Source organism: Squalius cephalus (assembly GCF_949319135.1).
Source record: "Squalius cephalus genome assembly, chromosome: 20".
Lineage (NCBI taxonomy): Eukaryota > Metazoa > Chordata > Actinopteri > Cypriniformes > Leuciscidae > Squalius > Squalius cephalus.
The window spans coordinates 20,156,432-20,173,809 of NC_137141.1; the positions used below are offsets into that span (position 1 = coordinate 20,156,432).

Below are 17,378 nucleotides of genomic sequence, written 5' to 3' on the forward strand. Positions count from 1 at the left end.
TCACTCAGTCTTTCCATGTTGCCCGACTGGAAACTCAACAGGACTGGAAAATCTCTGTCCTTGGCAGTCCCTTGAAGAAGTGTTTTACATGGTGTTAATGTTCAGCAACCACTTTCATACTGAATGTTTTTATTGCTTTATTTGTGAAGATGGTCTCTATAGCAGCTTAGGCTTGTGCGAGATGTAGATGCTATCTCTTGTGGTCAGTTAAGCCAGAACCAGCAGTAATTTTCAACCAAACAAATACAAAATGCTGTGAGACGAGAAGCTACTGGTACAGAAATTTTCATTTTTGCTTACTAAATTTGACCACATTACACAACTGCATTTTGTATTTTCACAGTAGGCCTTGAAATTAGGCCTTGAGCATTTAACAATCGGTTAGCCTAAAAAAAATAAGCTTGTAAGCTTGTACATAGTTTAGTTTTACTGACTAGGGACAATAAACGCACGTTTGACGCAATAAACAGAGTTACTGAAATCAGTACTTGGTTAAAATTGAATGCAGTCACTGTATTTGTGAAGTGATTTTGCACTTGGGACTTGAAAATATAGTAGTGAAATAAATCGATTCATTCAGTGGTGTGACAAGAACTGTCTTGCGTTAAATGTACAAAAAACACAAGAAATGGTCCTTGACCCAAGAAATGTATCTGAACATAAGTCTGTGATCATTAAAGACACAGTGATACAGCAAGTTACATCTTATAGATACCTGGGGTTTTACATGGACAATGTTCTTTGTTGGAAGACACACATTGACCGTCTGTGCACACGACTACAACAGAGGCTGTACTTTTTAAGAAGATTAAGACTGTATGGGGTGGGCAGTGACATTTGACTTGTTTTTTACCGAGCCACACTTGAAAGTCTTATTCGTTATGGAATTATAGTCTGGTTCGGAAATTTGTCTGTTCAATTGAAAAGGAAATTGATCCATATCCACAAAACAGCCATGAAAGTCATAGGATTAAAACAATATGAACCCATACAGACTCTATACGAAGAGGCAATGATGAGGAGAGCAACGAGTATTAGTACTGACTCTGAACATCCTCTTTTTAGTGAATACCAGCCGCTGCCATCGGGAAAGAGACTGAGAATGCCAATATGTAAGAATAATAGACTGAAGCTTTCATTTGTTCCTGCCTCAGTAAAACTGCTGAATATGACCCGGAGCAATGCACCTATAACACATTAGCAGTAGCAATTAAATGTGTTAAGTATTTAACATATCTTGTATTATTTTTTATTTATTTATTATTTTTTTTTATACATTGGTGTGCTGTGTATACATTGTTGTGTTGTGTATAGTGTTGTGTGTTGTACTGTAGCACTTTTCCCAGGACAAATTTCCCTTCGGGGACAAATAAAGTTTATCCTTATCCTTATCCTTAAATGCAAAGCGGGAAGTATGTGTAAAAAAGAGAGACTAATAGATGGGAAAGTTTTTCAATTTCTGTGGATTTGCTTCAGGCGATGAACTTTCATCACGAGAGAGAATTAGTGTGTGGGTGGACATGTAGCTGCTTTCTCACCACTCACATGTTCTTCATACTTTAGTGTTGAGTCCCTCACACACTCACAAATATATCTTCACAAGCGCATAAACACCCTTCAGGATCTGTGTCAGACACTTGTCCTAGTTCAGCCGTGACACCGATATGACTGAATAAGCTGACGCCGCGTTTCCCCTGCTGTAGGGACTTCATTTTATCCCCTAAACAAATCAACTCTGAAGTTCCCTGCTTTTGGTCTCCCCTCAGCCACTCTGGCAGCTCCACAGAGGCCTTTATTATTTCACCTGCAAGCAATGAGAGCTGAACTACACACCGTATCAGTAGAGAGATCATTTTGCCCTCCTCCCCCTTTGGTTTTCCTCTCATATCACATGCTGTCTGCTGTCAAAGTCAGCTGCGAGACAAAAATTCTTGCTTTCTATTTTCCACTCTTGCTTCATTTTTTTTTATTGATCTCCTTCTAACTCTATTTTTACTAATTCATCTTTAGTTTTTTAAACACTCCAGCAGGGTGGCCAGAGTGGGCCACAAATGCACAATTTTGGAAGATTATATGAAATATCCCTGAGAATTGAATGCTCTAACAGCTGTCTACATTGTTTTTGCTCTTGCAAAACTTAACTTTATAACTTATATTCATAACTTTATTCTAGCTAATAATTTTTATTTAGCATATAAGACCATTCAATTTTGGAGCCAAGTCCTCCCTGTCTCTGCACTCCGGAGTCCAAACCCTCATTATAAACCCTGTTCCCTCCCCTTCAAAATTTTCTTCCCATCCATTTTTCTGCACTTTTGCATTGTGAACAGAGAAAATTCGCCAAAGCTCATCATGTGGCTGTCAGCATGTATTGGAGCATGTGTGCATTTTTTGTGTTGCTCATATCAGATGCTCCACCAAGATTGAACGCTCCACTGCAGAAGATAAATATGATATTACAGGCAGCGGAACAATTACAAGGTACCCTGTAGATGGAGGTACCTTTACATGGATCATGCATTGACTCCATGCATGTTTTATAAGGCATGCATGATACCACACTGCCCATAAAGTCATTGTTAACACTTTAGTTTAGGGTCCAGTTCTCACTATTAAGTTTCTTATTAGCATGCATAATACTAGGATATTGGCTGTTTTATTATAAAGCACATATTAATGCCTTATTCTGCATGACCATATTCTACATCTCTTAATCCTACCCAGTACCTAAATATAACAACTACCTTACTAGCTAATAATAAGCAGTAATTAAGAGTTTACTGAGGCAAAAGTCATAGTTAACCAAAGTCATAGTGTGACCATACATTTTATTGCAGGTATGTTGCCAGGTTTTTTGAGACCTTTTTTTCTGGTTAGAGTTTGTTGACCATTCCAGAAACGATGCAAGCTTAATTATGCTCATTTGCATTTCTACATAATCAGACTTGTCGTGTAATGATTTGTCTTGTCATCATTTGACACTCAATTGTTAAGATTGTCAAACCTGACATGTTGAATAAATTCATGATATTTGAACTGATCCGGATAGTGGACCTCATGATTAACAATTAAATGTTTTATCTGTTCATATATGTTACAAATAGTACAAACTACTTTTATAATACTTTTATTGTGTTTTTAGAGCTTTACAGCTCATCCTAATTTACTTATATGGAAATACCGAGCACCGATGGTGTGAGGAGGACCCTATTGGAATTGCTCCGTTTATTATTTATTGTCTTTAGAATTCATTATTGTCTTTATTGCGAAACATTGGTAGTCACAACTGATCTGGAATATGATGACATTAAATTAGATTTTGTTAAGTCATGCACTCCTGCAGCATAGTATTGTGAGTTGCTTTCTCATCAGAGAGCACAAAAAAACAAACGATAAAGCTGCCATGTCTGCTTCAAATTAACAGTCCCATCTGTTCTCCATTATTTAGTGCTAGAGCACAAGAGTGAAAATATACCACAGCGTCAGCTGAACTACAAGGAATCCCAACAAATCCCAAACACACTTGAATGTAATCTACACCAAGGACTAACACATGTTTGTGTGTGACCCAGCAGTATGAAGTCGGTGGTGGATCGGCCCTTTCAGGCCTCGCTGCCCCTGGGAACCGCTGGAAACCCTTTGTCGGTCTCAAGAGGCCACTGCGTGATCTGAAGTGCCAAACAGCAGGAGGCGATGCCATACAGACTGCAAAACATCACAGATCAAATAAATCCATTTCAATGTAATGTTTTTTATTGGCATTATTGTGTGTTTACAAAGCATTATACACAAAACAAGTAGACATTTATCGAGATATTATGAAGATATATGTACAGTGTTTGTACTGATCAAGGCAGTAGGTTGTACTTGTACTGTTGTTTTGTCCCCTATGTTGAAATTGATTTCTCGGGTGGGTGGTTTGGGTTCTCCCTCAGATAAAATCGCATACCGGGGGAGGCCCGCTCGGTTGAAATCGTCAGGAGGCCCTCAGAATCGTCACCGCCTTTCGCCCCGCTAGCGACGGCCCTGCAAAGAACACAAACGTTTTTGCGAGCTATAGCGCAAAGTTTATCGGGGGAACCCAAAACATTTGCGAGAGAACGCAAAAGCATTGACATATTTTCCTGGAATCTCATATTTTTTTCCATCACGGTGTCCCTTTAGAGGCTCCATATTTTTTAGGTGTTTGCATATGAAGTCAAACTTCAAACTTTACTGTTAAGCAATCTTCCGTAACCTAAAATATCATAGATTTAACATTAATTCTGTATTACTTCTAGACAATTCATCCTCTTATCTAGATCCCTTGTGCTTTTTCACAATCTTGTATGTTTACATGTTGAGGTTGCACTTAGTGCTTCCTTGTGTTTATTTTCAGAGGACATTCAGCTGCAGTTACAGAATCTTCTATCCAACAACACACACACACACACACACACACACACACACACACAAACAAATGAACAATGATAGATACTTGATTAACTATACACACCATTGCATTGTGGAAAACTGATTTCCTCATAATGAGGCTCATAAGGTTCAAAAGAAACTGTATAGAGAATTTAATTTCCCATAATGAGGCACATTAATGTTCAATAGTTTCTTCTGTGATGTCATTGTCTCTTTCTGCAGTCTAAGGCTCCAAAGCTTCCATTGTGTGTGACATCACTGTTCTCTTCTGTCTTTGTCTTCACCCACTGCTGTGCCCGTGTGTCCGTGCCCGTGCATGAGGGAGTGATTCACTTACAGTAAGCGTGCTTATCTCACTGCCAGGACACACACTCACATTACCACTGGGACACACACAGGAAGAGAGAGAGAAAGTAAAGTCTATACACAGACAAACTGCAGACTCACACCACACCAAAACTGGCGTTAGGAAGATTTCAGTAAATTGAGGGAATTTTTTTTTTTTTAGCAGTGATGTATTGTTAATGGAAAATCACTGGCTACTTTTTTTTTTTTTACAAATACTTTTTTAATAAACAAAAAAGGGTCAATTTTCCTAAATCACAGCTTTTTATTTATTTATAACATCTTATCTGTTACAAGATGGTGTTGGCAGCCCCTGAGCTTTCAGAGTAGTGGCCTAATAGGTTTAATGTTGGCTAACATGTGTCCTGAAGTGTTGGCAGCCCATAAAAAGCAGGATCTGATCTAGAGACTTCTTGAGTCTCTGTCTGACACATGGCAAAGGTGTCTGATTGGCTGTCTTTCCAAGAGCTCTTGGCACTGTGACACTGCAGTCAGGATGTTTCAACTCTCTGTAGACACTGTGACTGCTTTTGTGTAGAGATCACACCCTCCTCTGTCCCATGTGCCCACATCCTCACATCTTCTGATATACACGCGCACACCCGTTCATCAGGGAGGAAACTCATCTCATGCACTCAAAAGATAAGGATCAAGATGCCGGAGAACTGGCAGAAAGAGTCTGTTCCCCCCAAATACTCACAGACATATGTGTCTTTCCAAGAATGCTGGCTGCTTTAAAGCATTTTTTGACACGTGGTGTGTCTCTGTAATATTAAAGCACTGATGTGCAGGCATCAACAAGTTTCTGAAAATCGTGTGAATTAAGGCTATTAAAAAATATTATTACGGTAAAAACGCAAAGTAAAATTTTACAAAAAAAAAAAATTGTTTACTTAAAATTCTTATCTGGTTGAAAGTGGCCTTTGTGTTTCTCTTCAGACTGGCCAGAAAGACACAAAATGTAGACCTACTGTAATGAACTGTTTGCCAGTTGAAGCTGTAGAAGAGTATTAGAACATTAGAACACAAACTCTCACCACATGTCTCTCGCTTCATTTTTCCAGTTATTAAAATATCAAGGCACATTACTGGCACAACAGTTTTACTTCACTTTTTATCGTTTTAGAAATAAATAAATCATTATATTACAAACTATAATTGCAGTATATAATATATAATACAATAAAACAATATCTCTTTCACAAATAGTTTTTGTTTTGTTCTAACTTTTTAATAATTCACAGATTGGCCTACTACAATAAATAGGCCTATTCGAGTGCTGAATTGCCTCAACCTACATTCAGCTATATTAGTAAAATCGGTATTACGATATATCAGATATTTTTTATTCACAATCATATTTAGTTAACTTTATTCCTTAACACATACACATAGGAGAAGGTTTACATTACTTATGCTCCTACTCGGCTCACTTTGCACACAGGCGGGTTAAAGATCTCTGAAAGATGTCTAAATCGACCAATAGGAGCGCTCACTGGCAACAAAAGCGTTAAGAAGTGTCATGAATATGTAAATGTTTATGGACCGCCAGCCAATGAGAGACGCGTGGGGGCATTTCTCGGAGACTCCGCACAGATGTTTGACTGAATGTGGGATTGGGGAGGAAAATGATGGAGTCTTGATGCGTTGAGTTTGTGTGTGAATACGAAAAGAGCGCTGGAATTTCCTCCTCTCGACCGGAAAACCACCACTGTCCCTCGCCTTCAAACTCCTCAGTTTGGCTGTTGCCGGTATACGTCCGAGTGGGAAAGGGATTTCTGTTTCGCTGCCGCTCTTTGCCCTGGGATAGCCTGCCTGGCTAAGGTTAGCCTAGGCTGCTAGCGGTGCTCTATGGGAATATCCAGCCAGAGCGGCTCTTTAGCTCGCTAGCGGGCTGATGCAGCCACGCGCCTCCCGCCGCAACGGGCGCATTCAGCCGCTACTGCTGCTGCATTATTCACGGGGTGAGTGCAGGAATGCGACCAGAGCCAGGATGTTGATGAATAATATCATGATAAGGGTCTCTGTGACTGCAGGGGTTTCATTATAGATTATTGTAATAATCTCTTAAGCTATTGCTAGTCAGGTATTTATAACAACACTGTGACTTTAAAAGCGGATTTTTAACCAGTAACCTGAGAGCAAATTTCTTAAGTGTGTGAAGTCAGTTTTGACAGCACTGACAGTGTATCAGTTTTTGTATTCTTCTGTGAATGAGGATGTGATTTGTTTGAAGAAGCCTTCAGCAGCAGTCTTGTATGGATATATAATTACACCTTCTCGTGAATGTTTGAACAGCAACAGTTGTGAACATAATTAAAATAAATGGTCCTGGAGTTCCTTATCCATATCGAGCACCTAATAAACCTTTAATTAAAAATAGGCTATAATTTAACCTTAGTTATATTCAGTTTGACAGCATGAAACAACAACAAAAAAAACGACTTAAAAACAAAAAAATATTATCATCCTGCTGGATATTTAGGCAATAACACAGGAAAAAAATGCTGTTGTACTGAATATCATTTGATTTGGCTGTGATTTACTTGTCATTATAGTGACTACATTTATAACACAGCCTCAAGTGTCTTTTTGCTGTTGTAAAACTACATAATACAAATATTAAGGATACAATGTTTATTAAAATATTATTTTATTAAGCAAACATTTTCCCATTCATTTTTTCCAATAGGCATTTAAAAAAAGTCTTTGTTAAAGAGTTATAAACCAGGAACCAAACCAAACCAGCTATAAGGTGAATGACAACATTACGAACTTTGATTTGAGGCAAAAAAAAGTAGACAAAATTGGACAAAAAGACAAAGGTAAGAAGACTCTACAATCACTCTCTGTGCTTCATGGGAGTGGACGTGGCGTTAAAGAGTTCGTTTGGTACAATTCGCTTGATTCCAGGATTGGTATCGATTTTATCGCAGAATAATGGGTAATGTAGTTTTCCATCAGGAATTCCACTGTAAAACACAATTATTTAAAAAATAAGTTGCAGGAAGCATATACCATCAATTAACAACCTCGTAGCTCTTTCTTTATAGTTTGGTATATTATGGTTAAAAATCAATTGCGCTATATATAAAATTAACAGGATTTTTACTTCTGAAACCCAACTGTATGCTGTATTCCTCAGACAATTAAATTTGAGGATTGAAACTGACAATTTTATAAATGCAGTGCTTAAATTTTACCATGTTTTACTTTTGCGCTAAAATAAAATACAACAATAACTTCTGATCTGTTAAATTTTCAACAGTCTTCAGAATAATTGTAACTGGTCCAGAAGATCTAATCTGGCTGCACTTTGCTGGTTTCATGAAATTCGGTTGCAACTTGCACAGCTAAACAAAGTCAGCCAAATCTCTGTATCTCTAGATATCATCGCTTTCCATTGCCTAGCACAGATAACTGATAAGGATTGTTCTCTTTTGCTGGTATGAATCAGTGTTTAAATTCAGGATGATTTTGTTAAAATGATCAGTAGAAACTGGCAGGTGTTTGTTTTTAGATGCTGAAATTGGAAATCAAAGTTTGACATGAGTTAATTAATGGATATCTTTTTGTGCAACAACCTTTATCACTGAGATCTAACCATATTCCTCTTTGTCTCTGTAGGTTTATTGACACATGCAAACGAGGAATATTGGATTACCATGCACTGCTTATGTTTATTTTGAGGGATTTGCTGTACAGAATGAGCTCTGTGAGAGCTGTCAATCATCCTGGTGGATTTAACATGTCATGCCATCATGCTGATCTGCGATCATCCACGTTAATGTTTTGATGGCAAGGGATCTACGTGTTTTTTATCTTTCCTCTACCTGATTTTAAACTCTGTAAACATCAATGAATGCACACAAGCTGATTTTGGACGGATACTTTTGAGAACTTTTCCAAGGAAAGGATTTGTGAGGGGGTGGCGTCAGAACGCGACAGTATTTTAAACAAACTGTCAGCTCTTTAAAGAGGAAAAACCATGGCTTCGGTGTGGAAGAGACTGCAGCGTGTTGGGAAACATGCTTCCAAATTCCAGTTCGTCGCCTCCTACCAGGAACTCATGGTGGAATGCACAAAGAAATGGTGAGTTGTCACTGCTTGCATGTCTCGCGCGTGCCGCTACTCATTTCCAGCCCAGCTTGTGCGTGTGTGTCTGGAATGCTGAGTTGGCCCGTGACGTATCTGACTAACGGCAATGATTTATCCATTCCCCCGGGCATTCCTGTGTGTAGGGAGAGGCAATTTACAACAACTATACTTTTCCACATCGTTTTGTTTATTTTCTCTCCTCTCTGTTTAGGAATTGTACACGATAGGTTGCAATGAAGCCTGATGTGTCCTCAAATTACTGCAGATAGGATGTAACTCAAATTGAATGAAGTGAGATGTTAATAATAACATATAGCATATGTTTAACAATTAAATAGGTGCAATATAATACAGAATTCTGTATCTTTGTATTTTACATACACACTTGGTTGTCCCCGCATTTACCATGTTTGCATGCAATGTTTTTTTTTTAGGTCCACACTCTCTTTAAACCTTCTAGTTATTAAAAATTATTAAATAAATGTCAATTAAATAGTTTTATATTGTGTACCCAGTTAAGTTTGAGTACCCATAAATGTAACAAATTATTATTATTATTATTACAGGTGTCTCAGGAATTGGAATATTCCTGTACGTCATCAACATAACATCTTTTTACTAGAGATGCTCACTCTTACCATTTTATTTAAATTTGAGTAATTTTTGCGTAGTAATTTAATCAACTTATTATTGTTCTAGACTTCAGCACTTAATTTAATCTAGGTCATGAGGTGCTTCAATCTCGTCGATTTTATGTAAATGTCTTTGAATGTTTGGGGAAAAATGGTCTCATCCTGTGGATGTCTTTTAAAGTCGGCTTGAACTGAAAATTCACCCTGTCTGTTTTCTAAATGCGTATTATTAATCTCATCGGGTAATTTTTAATCAAAATATCATAACTTGATCTTCCGGTGAAACGGCAGACTCCTCTCTGGTGACGTATGCCGGACTTCTCCAATCATTTAGTCCACTTAAACCCCACCAAACGATAGATAGAACTAAGTCCCCGTCCTTCTTTTTTCAATAATCCGTTTCACTTGTATATACATCATAATACCAAAGAAAATATCTGTGGCTATTTCCATTTTAACACAACTTTAAACTTTACATTTGCTCCCAGTCTTGAGTGTTTGGTTACATCCTTGCTGCATTGTATGCTCACAGTGGAATGCTGCTCAGAGGTTAAGGTCAGGTGGTGGATTATGCTGTATTAGGGGTCAAGTACGCAGCAATTTTGCTAAATATCTCAAGTTTTCTTTGAGAATGTTGCCTTTGGAGTTTTGGTGTTTTCTTGCAGATTTCCAAAAAGAGTGTTTCGTCCTGCAGTCATGGCAATTGGCAACACATTCAGTGCTCCACAAGGGAAACATAATTCATATTTACTCAAGTCAAATCTGAGGAGTTCAGGTGCAATAGGATTGTTTCTGGGCCCCTGCAGCAGTCTAATTAAGTGTTTTACTTTCGGGTTTGACGAACACACACCCTTGAGGTGTTTCAGATGTGAATGTGTCAGGTAATGGTATGGTAGAAATGCACTAAGGGCACTGTGTTGAGAATGCCTTTCTGTGGAAAAACAATATTTCTTAATCAGGTTTTAAGACCAGAAAACATTGTACACTGTATGTGTGTTTAGTTTTGGATGCACAGACTATTATCTGCATAGTGATTTGTGGACCAATGTGGAGCCAGAGCGGCGCTGGCACTGATGAAAGAGCATTATTCACTTACTGACAAGAAGCTCAAAGGCGTTTGTATCAGGGAGACGTTTGTGTGTGTGTGACAGCTACGTGATCTGTGCTTTTTGGTTCGTCTGTCCAGTGTGCCATTGTTCTGATGGAAAATTTTCCACATTTGGCCTCAAGTGGAAACGCTTTAAAAAAAATCGAATGAAACTCTTTTCTCCACTTTTTATGTAGAAAAACCACAAGCATTTGTTCTGGAATGCTGAGGAGAAGGAAAATGTGTTCATGGGAGGAATAAAATGACGTGTAACTCAGCAATTGAATGAATAAAGAAATAATTTTAATGACAAATCATTTTAGAAGTTTTAACATAGCATTACATCTCCACTGCTTCTGATCCCACATGGATAATGTGAGTGTAGGGCGTATGAAAATAAAACATTCGAATGAATATTAAAGCGGATGGAATAGGTCTAGTAAATCTGCCATGGCCATCAGCTCTGAATGGCATGTGGTTCTTGAGGCTGAAAGATTTCAATCATTGACTTAGCCAGTGTTGTGAATGTGTGTGCTGTGCTGTGCATAGGTTATTCGATCATTGATATCCGGTGGTGTGATTTATCTGTAGCCAGCACACCCGCTCTGCCGGACTCATGCTCTGCAGGAGCAGCGTCCAGTCAGGCCCCAGTCAACACCTTGGGCAGTGTTCCAGAAACACGCTGCTAGGATACGGGACACGCCACGGCCTGCTTAGGTATCCCCGCCTGTTGATTCAATGCCTTCTAGAATGTTGGCCTTTGCAGTTCTCTTGTCTCTTGGCAACATCAAATGTTTATGAGTTGAATGTTTCAGTGTCTCTGGTTTAAAGTGCTGTTGTGTAATCGTGCCGATTCCCACGCCTCTATAGCATGGCCACTGTGGGGTTTAATTACTGTGGAGAATTGCAGCTGTAATGTATAGAATGTTGTAGACTATTTTAACAGCATTGTTTATTTTCTCTGGAGAATTGCTGTAGTTATTAAAAAATGGCAAGAGGAAACAACAAAAATAGAATCTATACCGTTCAAAATTTGGGGTCAGTAAGATTTTTCTTTTTTAAAGAATTAGCCTAATACTTATATTCAGTATTCATGGATTAAATTGATCAAATGTAACCGTAAAGACAATTATAATGTTACAAAAGATTTCTATTTAAAATAAATGCTGTTCTTTTGAACTATATATATTGTATCATGGTTTCCACAGAAATATTAAGCAATTAAGAAACTAATAAGAAATTTTTCTTGAGCAGCAAATCAGCCTATGATTTCTGAAGTATCATGTGACACTGAAGACTGGAGTAATGATTCTGAAAATTCAGCTTTGCCCTCACAGGAATTAATTAATAAATATTGTTAAAAAATTACTATTATTACTGTATTTTTTTTTATTCACATAAATGGATTCTTGGTGAGGATAAGAGACTTTCATAAACATCCTAAAATATTCTTAAAATATTAGGCTACTGACCCCCCAAACCTTTGAACGCAAGTGTATTTTTAATTCAACTCGCCTTCCTTGGGAGGACATACATTTTTATGCATAATCCATGTTTGTTTTGCGCACCATTTTGTTTCTTGGGGGTTGTAAGGTCAATAATGATAATATATAGCTTCCTTTACACTTTAGGAATGGGGTTCCTTTGCAAGGGGTCTTTGGTGTCAAAAGGAACCCCCTGCTGTCCAGCATTGCAGCAGTGATGTGTAGCTGCTTTAGGGCAGCCAGCTGCTTTTGCTTTCAGGCCCGGTGCCACAGGTCAGTCTGACTGGAATGAGGAAGGGAAATCCTTCAAAGTGTTACAGCAGCCAAGCCTCAACTCAGACCTTTAAAATCCCAGCATGCTTCATGTGGGATTTCACTTAGCTTTAAGCCCAGCATTATGTATTTCAGTGCTGCCAAGGATCTCGTCTTTACTGGTGTTTATATTTATATTTGACCCATGGGCACTGTGACACTGAACTTGTAATGAACTTACAGTAGGTGTTCATACGAGAATTACATACTGAACTACAGCGTGTTTGAAATTTCATCATTAAAAATGCATTGAAAGTACATCATACCCAAGACCTTTAGACTTGCTTTACTCTCATACCCTTTTCTTTTTTTTTTTCTGGAGGGGTGGAGAAAAGAAGATGATTGAAGAGAGGGAGAGAGGGAATGTGGTTTACAGTGTGAAATAGTTTTACATTCTTTCAGCAGAGAAAAAAAAAAAAAAAAACAGTGGTAGCCTACATGTTTAAGTAGGTCTACATGCCTTTGCACTTTCTGGCCTGGCCTGGCCTGGTTGTGACTCCTTTGGTTCTTCTGTCTGTACTCTGTAGGCACAAATTTCATCAGTGCTGTTCAGCTCAGATGTGATCCAGAGTTCTAGATTTTATGTTACGTAATCAGAGTGAATACAAAACAACACAGGGCATCTGCGCTGTGTTGTTTGCTTCTGGGCAAGGCGTTTAGTGAGATTTCTGTTGTCAATTTAAGCAGATTCTCCTTTTCCAGCTGTGTTTTCCATGTCTTCATACATTTGTTCATTATAAGAAATGATCATTTCTTTCCTCTTATATTATTTCCTCTCGTGACCTGAGGCCAGGACAGACGCTCAGCATAGCTGACTGAATTAATTTTGGTCATTTTCATTTGTTCTTATTTTATTACTTGCTGCAACATTCTCAGAATTTATTTCTGTTCTATAGAACCCTATGCCAAAAAGGTTCTATAAAAGGGTAAATGTACTTTCATGTTAAACAGGTTATTTAAAATTTTCTAGTGATATAAGCTAGTATGTTTACAAACTGTTTAGTTCATTTAAATTAAAATGAACGAATGAATTAAAACGAAATCCCTAAAAAGATCCCATGTTGGGAATCCCTAAAAAGGTTCTATATATAATGCACCTGACAGAAGCTTTTCTTCTAAGAGTGTTTACTTGTTTTTAATAAAGTTTAAAATTTATATTAGTTAGGAAAATAATTGTTGGTGTGGTATTAAAATTGGAATTGAGAACTGAAATTGTTATATAAAATGTGGGTGTCGAACCAACCATATTTATTAGAGTACAAGGTTACGGGTCAAAAACAGTGATAGATCGATACTAGTTAGTTGGTTAGTTAGTTAATTACTTAGTTAGTTTTGGGTGATGGGGCCTGTGAAAAGTTTGTCAGGGCAAGTAAAAATCCGACTGGCATTCTTCAGCATTGAGCCGTGCCTTTGGCCTGAAAAATGGCAATTTAATGCTTAGGTTATTGTCTGTCACAATAAATCACCCTCTTGTCCACAACACTCACAGATGCCCCACTCCCTGTCGCTCTGAATTAAGCCACTCAGGGTGAATGAAACAGACCCTCATTTGTCATTTCTCATATGAATGGATGCACTGGCACTTGGCAGTTTGTTCGTTTCCATCTTTTTTTTTTGTTTGTTTAAAAGGAAAGCTTTTGTGCCCTAATGTTAATTACTACAGAAAATCAAGGTCAATAAGTGATGTTTTTTACACTAGTCTTATGAATGTGTGTTCAGCTACCATTTAAATGCCTTACTGTTCTTTAATTATCTTTGCAGTAATTGGCATTACGCTCCTGATGCTGTCGATAGAGCTTCAGCTGTATTGATCCAGAGTGTTCCTTAAATCATTTGATTAGCATTTCCCTGTAAGTGTTAAACCTGTCCCTCTGCCTTCGCTTCATGTGTGGATCATGTGAGGAAATGACTGATGCTGTGTAGGAGGCAGAGAAGAGATGCAGATCTGTGTGTGTATGGGTGTGATTACACATGCTGAGCAGACTGAAGGTTTAATAAGGTCATGTAAGTGATCAGGGAATCAGAGGGGGGTCATGATGTATAGTTTTATTGATCATCGCACCTCACAGTGAGCTGATCGGTGTTTCTTTCTCTCTCTCTGTGCTTTTGGGTTTGGATTCATATTTTCTGGATGCAGTAAGCCCTCATAATGAAGAATTCATGGTGTTATGCATCAATCAGTTTGAGTTAATGGAGTCCAAGCCCTTTCATGTGTCTCATGACGCTGGGTGTGTATGGTTGTTTGCTCTCTGGCTCACATTAAAGCCTTTCTTGTTAGCAGGACCAGATAAAGGGAGATTTTCAGCAACTTGAAATTACTCAGAGGAAATGATTAGTTTTGTAACCTTCAGTGATCTTGTATAGCACAGCTTTCAGTATGCAGGGTCATATTGTATTGTTTTGTGGTGTTTAATTTTTTCCCTGAAGTCCACATATAAAGTTTTATTGCGCCAAAAATGTCATAATTTCTTTTTACACAAAGTTTTCTACCTGCTCTTTCATTTTTAGAATTTAACCGGCATATCTGTATCATGACGATAGGGAGCGACCTTTGTGTAATGAACATTAGAGTGTGTTTATATCTTAAATATCTTAAACATCTTCAGTGGTGTTCAAAAATAAAAGGATAAAAGTAAAGGAACAAGAGGAATTTTGGGTCACCAGAATTGTTAATAAATGAGATTTTAAATGTAGATAAAAAGCATCCAGTAATGATTTTAATGAAAACCATGCAGGCACATTTAGATTTATTTCCTTTTAAGGCTACAAATCTACCATCTCTGTTTTTCTCTTTTTCTCTCTCCATTTGTGCGCTCGCTCATTGGATGATTACAGCACTGATTGCAGTTTTTTATGATGGCTTCAATAAAACAAGTTTTATTACTAAATCGTAAATTTAAAGTTCCATTATGATAAACTGGTGACTGAAGGAAGTGTGTGTGTGAAAGATCTGCCGGTCAGAAACAGCTGATATGATCATGTGGGAGTCAGTGAACTTTAGTTATACTGACTGATAATCCAGGGATCACAGAGCTACTTTTGGAAGAAACAACTGACAAAATGTTTACTTGCTATAAATTAATTAATGTTTCTGAAGTATTTCTTAAAACTAGAAGGCAACACTCCTGCAAAAGGATTCATTTTGCAAGTTAGGAAAGTTATGAATAAATATGTATAGGGCTGAAACTAACAATTCGTTTAGACTACTAATAGTCTTATCTGTTGATTAATTTCAAAATTGTAAATTGAAGTCATGCTATATTTGTGCTATAGCCTACGTAGTGGGCAAAATAATAGTTTGAAAAGCCGAACAGATCTGTTCTTCTGTTTTATAATTTATATTGAAGTAATGCCGGGTTCAGACTACATGATATCAGCCCGATTTTGGCACGATCCATTTGACGCAGAGTGTCGTGGTGATTTGTAAACAACAATGAGCGTTGGGATGCAACAATCGATCAATTTATCTTGTATAGCGACAGCCGATGCCGCGTCATCTCACCCTGTGATCTGTTTGGGTCCTAACGCTCCGGTTTAGTGATGGGAATGTATTATACTGTCAAAAAGCACTGGGGACGGCAAGGCGTTGTGCAGTGCCCAGGTTGTAAAAAAACTAGAGCTCGACGATACCGATATTAGGGAGTAAAAAAAGCCAATACAGTAGCAATATTATTTAATATGTGTAGGCTAATATTATAATACAGTACCAATCAAAAGTTTGGACACACTTTCCCATTCGTTTGTACAAACCTTTGACTGGTACTGTAGAATACAGTATACATAAACAGAATATTAATTATATGTAAACACATTTTTTGCAATGACTCAAATGTGGTGATCAAACACTTGTGTGACAAAGGTAATGGAGGCACGAGGCAGGGTGAATGATAGAATGAGAATGATACAATTGAGCTGTAACCAAACTAGTTTGCATTGCATGTTCCATTCTATATTATATTCTAAATACTGTTTAAATAAGTAGTCAAAATGTACTAAACGTGAAACTACTCATTATGCAAAATGGCCCTGTATAAAGTGTTATAATTATTTCAATTATTAGAATATTGCTTGATGTTGTAACTTAGCGTTATAGGCAGAATGGGCTGACACAGTGTATACACTGGACGCGGCAAAGCGCCCGCTGCAAAGCATTTGTCTTTCATGTCAGTACGTCATATAGAATGAGGCATCAGTTTACTGTCGGAGATTTGTCGCACCACATCGCGCATCCAGTGTAGACAACATCACTGATTATAATGGGTTCAACTGTCTTTTGAAGCATCGCGCCGCTCGCGTCCGGTGTCTTGTTCAGGCAGCAGCAGACAAGCAGTCAAGCAGTGTCTTAACGGTAAGTTGCTAACTAGTTACCAGTGTGGTGGTGGATTGAGTCTGTTGAATGGTGTTTTAACGCTACGTTGTCACCTAGTTGGTAAGACACAATGCTATAAAGTAAATACAATGAGCTTATCATACTCGTTTGCTACATTAGCTAGCTAGCCATGTTTCATACCTTGTCAGCGGAGTGAAAGCTAATGTGTGCGCATCTTACACTGTGTCTGAAGAGACCTCCTTAATGAAGTGAAAGGGTTGACTGGTGTCACTACAGTGACTTGGGTCTCCAGTAGCAAACAGTGGAGCACGCTTTGCTGGACAAACTATGTAATTACACAGCATTTTATCTGCGTTAGCCTATATGTTCTGTAAAAAAAAAAAAGTTCATACTGGCAGCATATCTGCGTCAAATACATCGAAGCCGTTATATTTGCGACAGGCTCATATCGGCCAATTTAATCGGCAGACCGATAAATCGGCCAGGTTCTTAAAAAAACGAATCTGTGCCTTATATATTGGATCCAACAGGAACAGAACAACACACATCTGAGTACATTTTTTGTTTATCCGATCCCTTTATAATCGCTGGAACTGTCAATCAAACAGCGCGTGTTTATCAGTGACCGAGTTCTGGACTCTCGCCAAAGCTCCCGTTATAATCAACTAATCTCTTAT

General features: G+C 38.0%; 1 protein-coding gene across 8 annotated transcripts in view; it reads left to right on the forward strand.

The window, feature by feature from the left end:
• The first annotated feature begins 6,348 nt into the window (after window positions 1-6,348).
• Window positions 6,349-17,378, forward strand: part of ehbp1 (EH domain binding protein 1) — a 135,348-nt gene continuing 124,318 nt past the window's right edge. For all 8 annotated transcript variants that reach the window (XM_079852737.1, XM_079852738.1, XM_079852741.1 and 5 more), the window contains exons 1-2: window positions 6,349-6,722; window positions 8,386-8,850. In XM_079852737.1, the coding sequence (XP_079708863.1) occupies window positions 8,747-8,850 (104 nt within the window). In that variant the 5' untranslated portion in view covers window positions 6,349-6,722; window positions 8,386-8,746. The remainder of the gene's footprint in view (window positions 6,723-8,385; window positions 8,851-17,378) is intronic.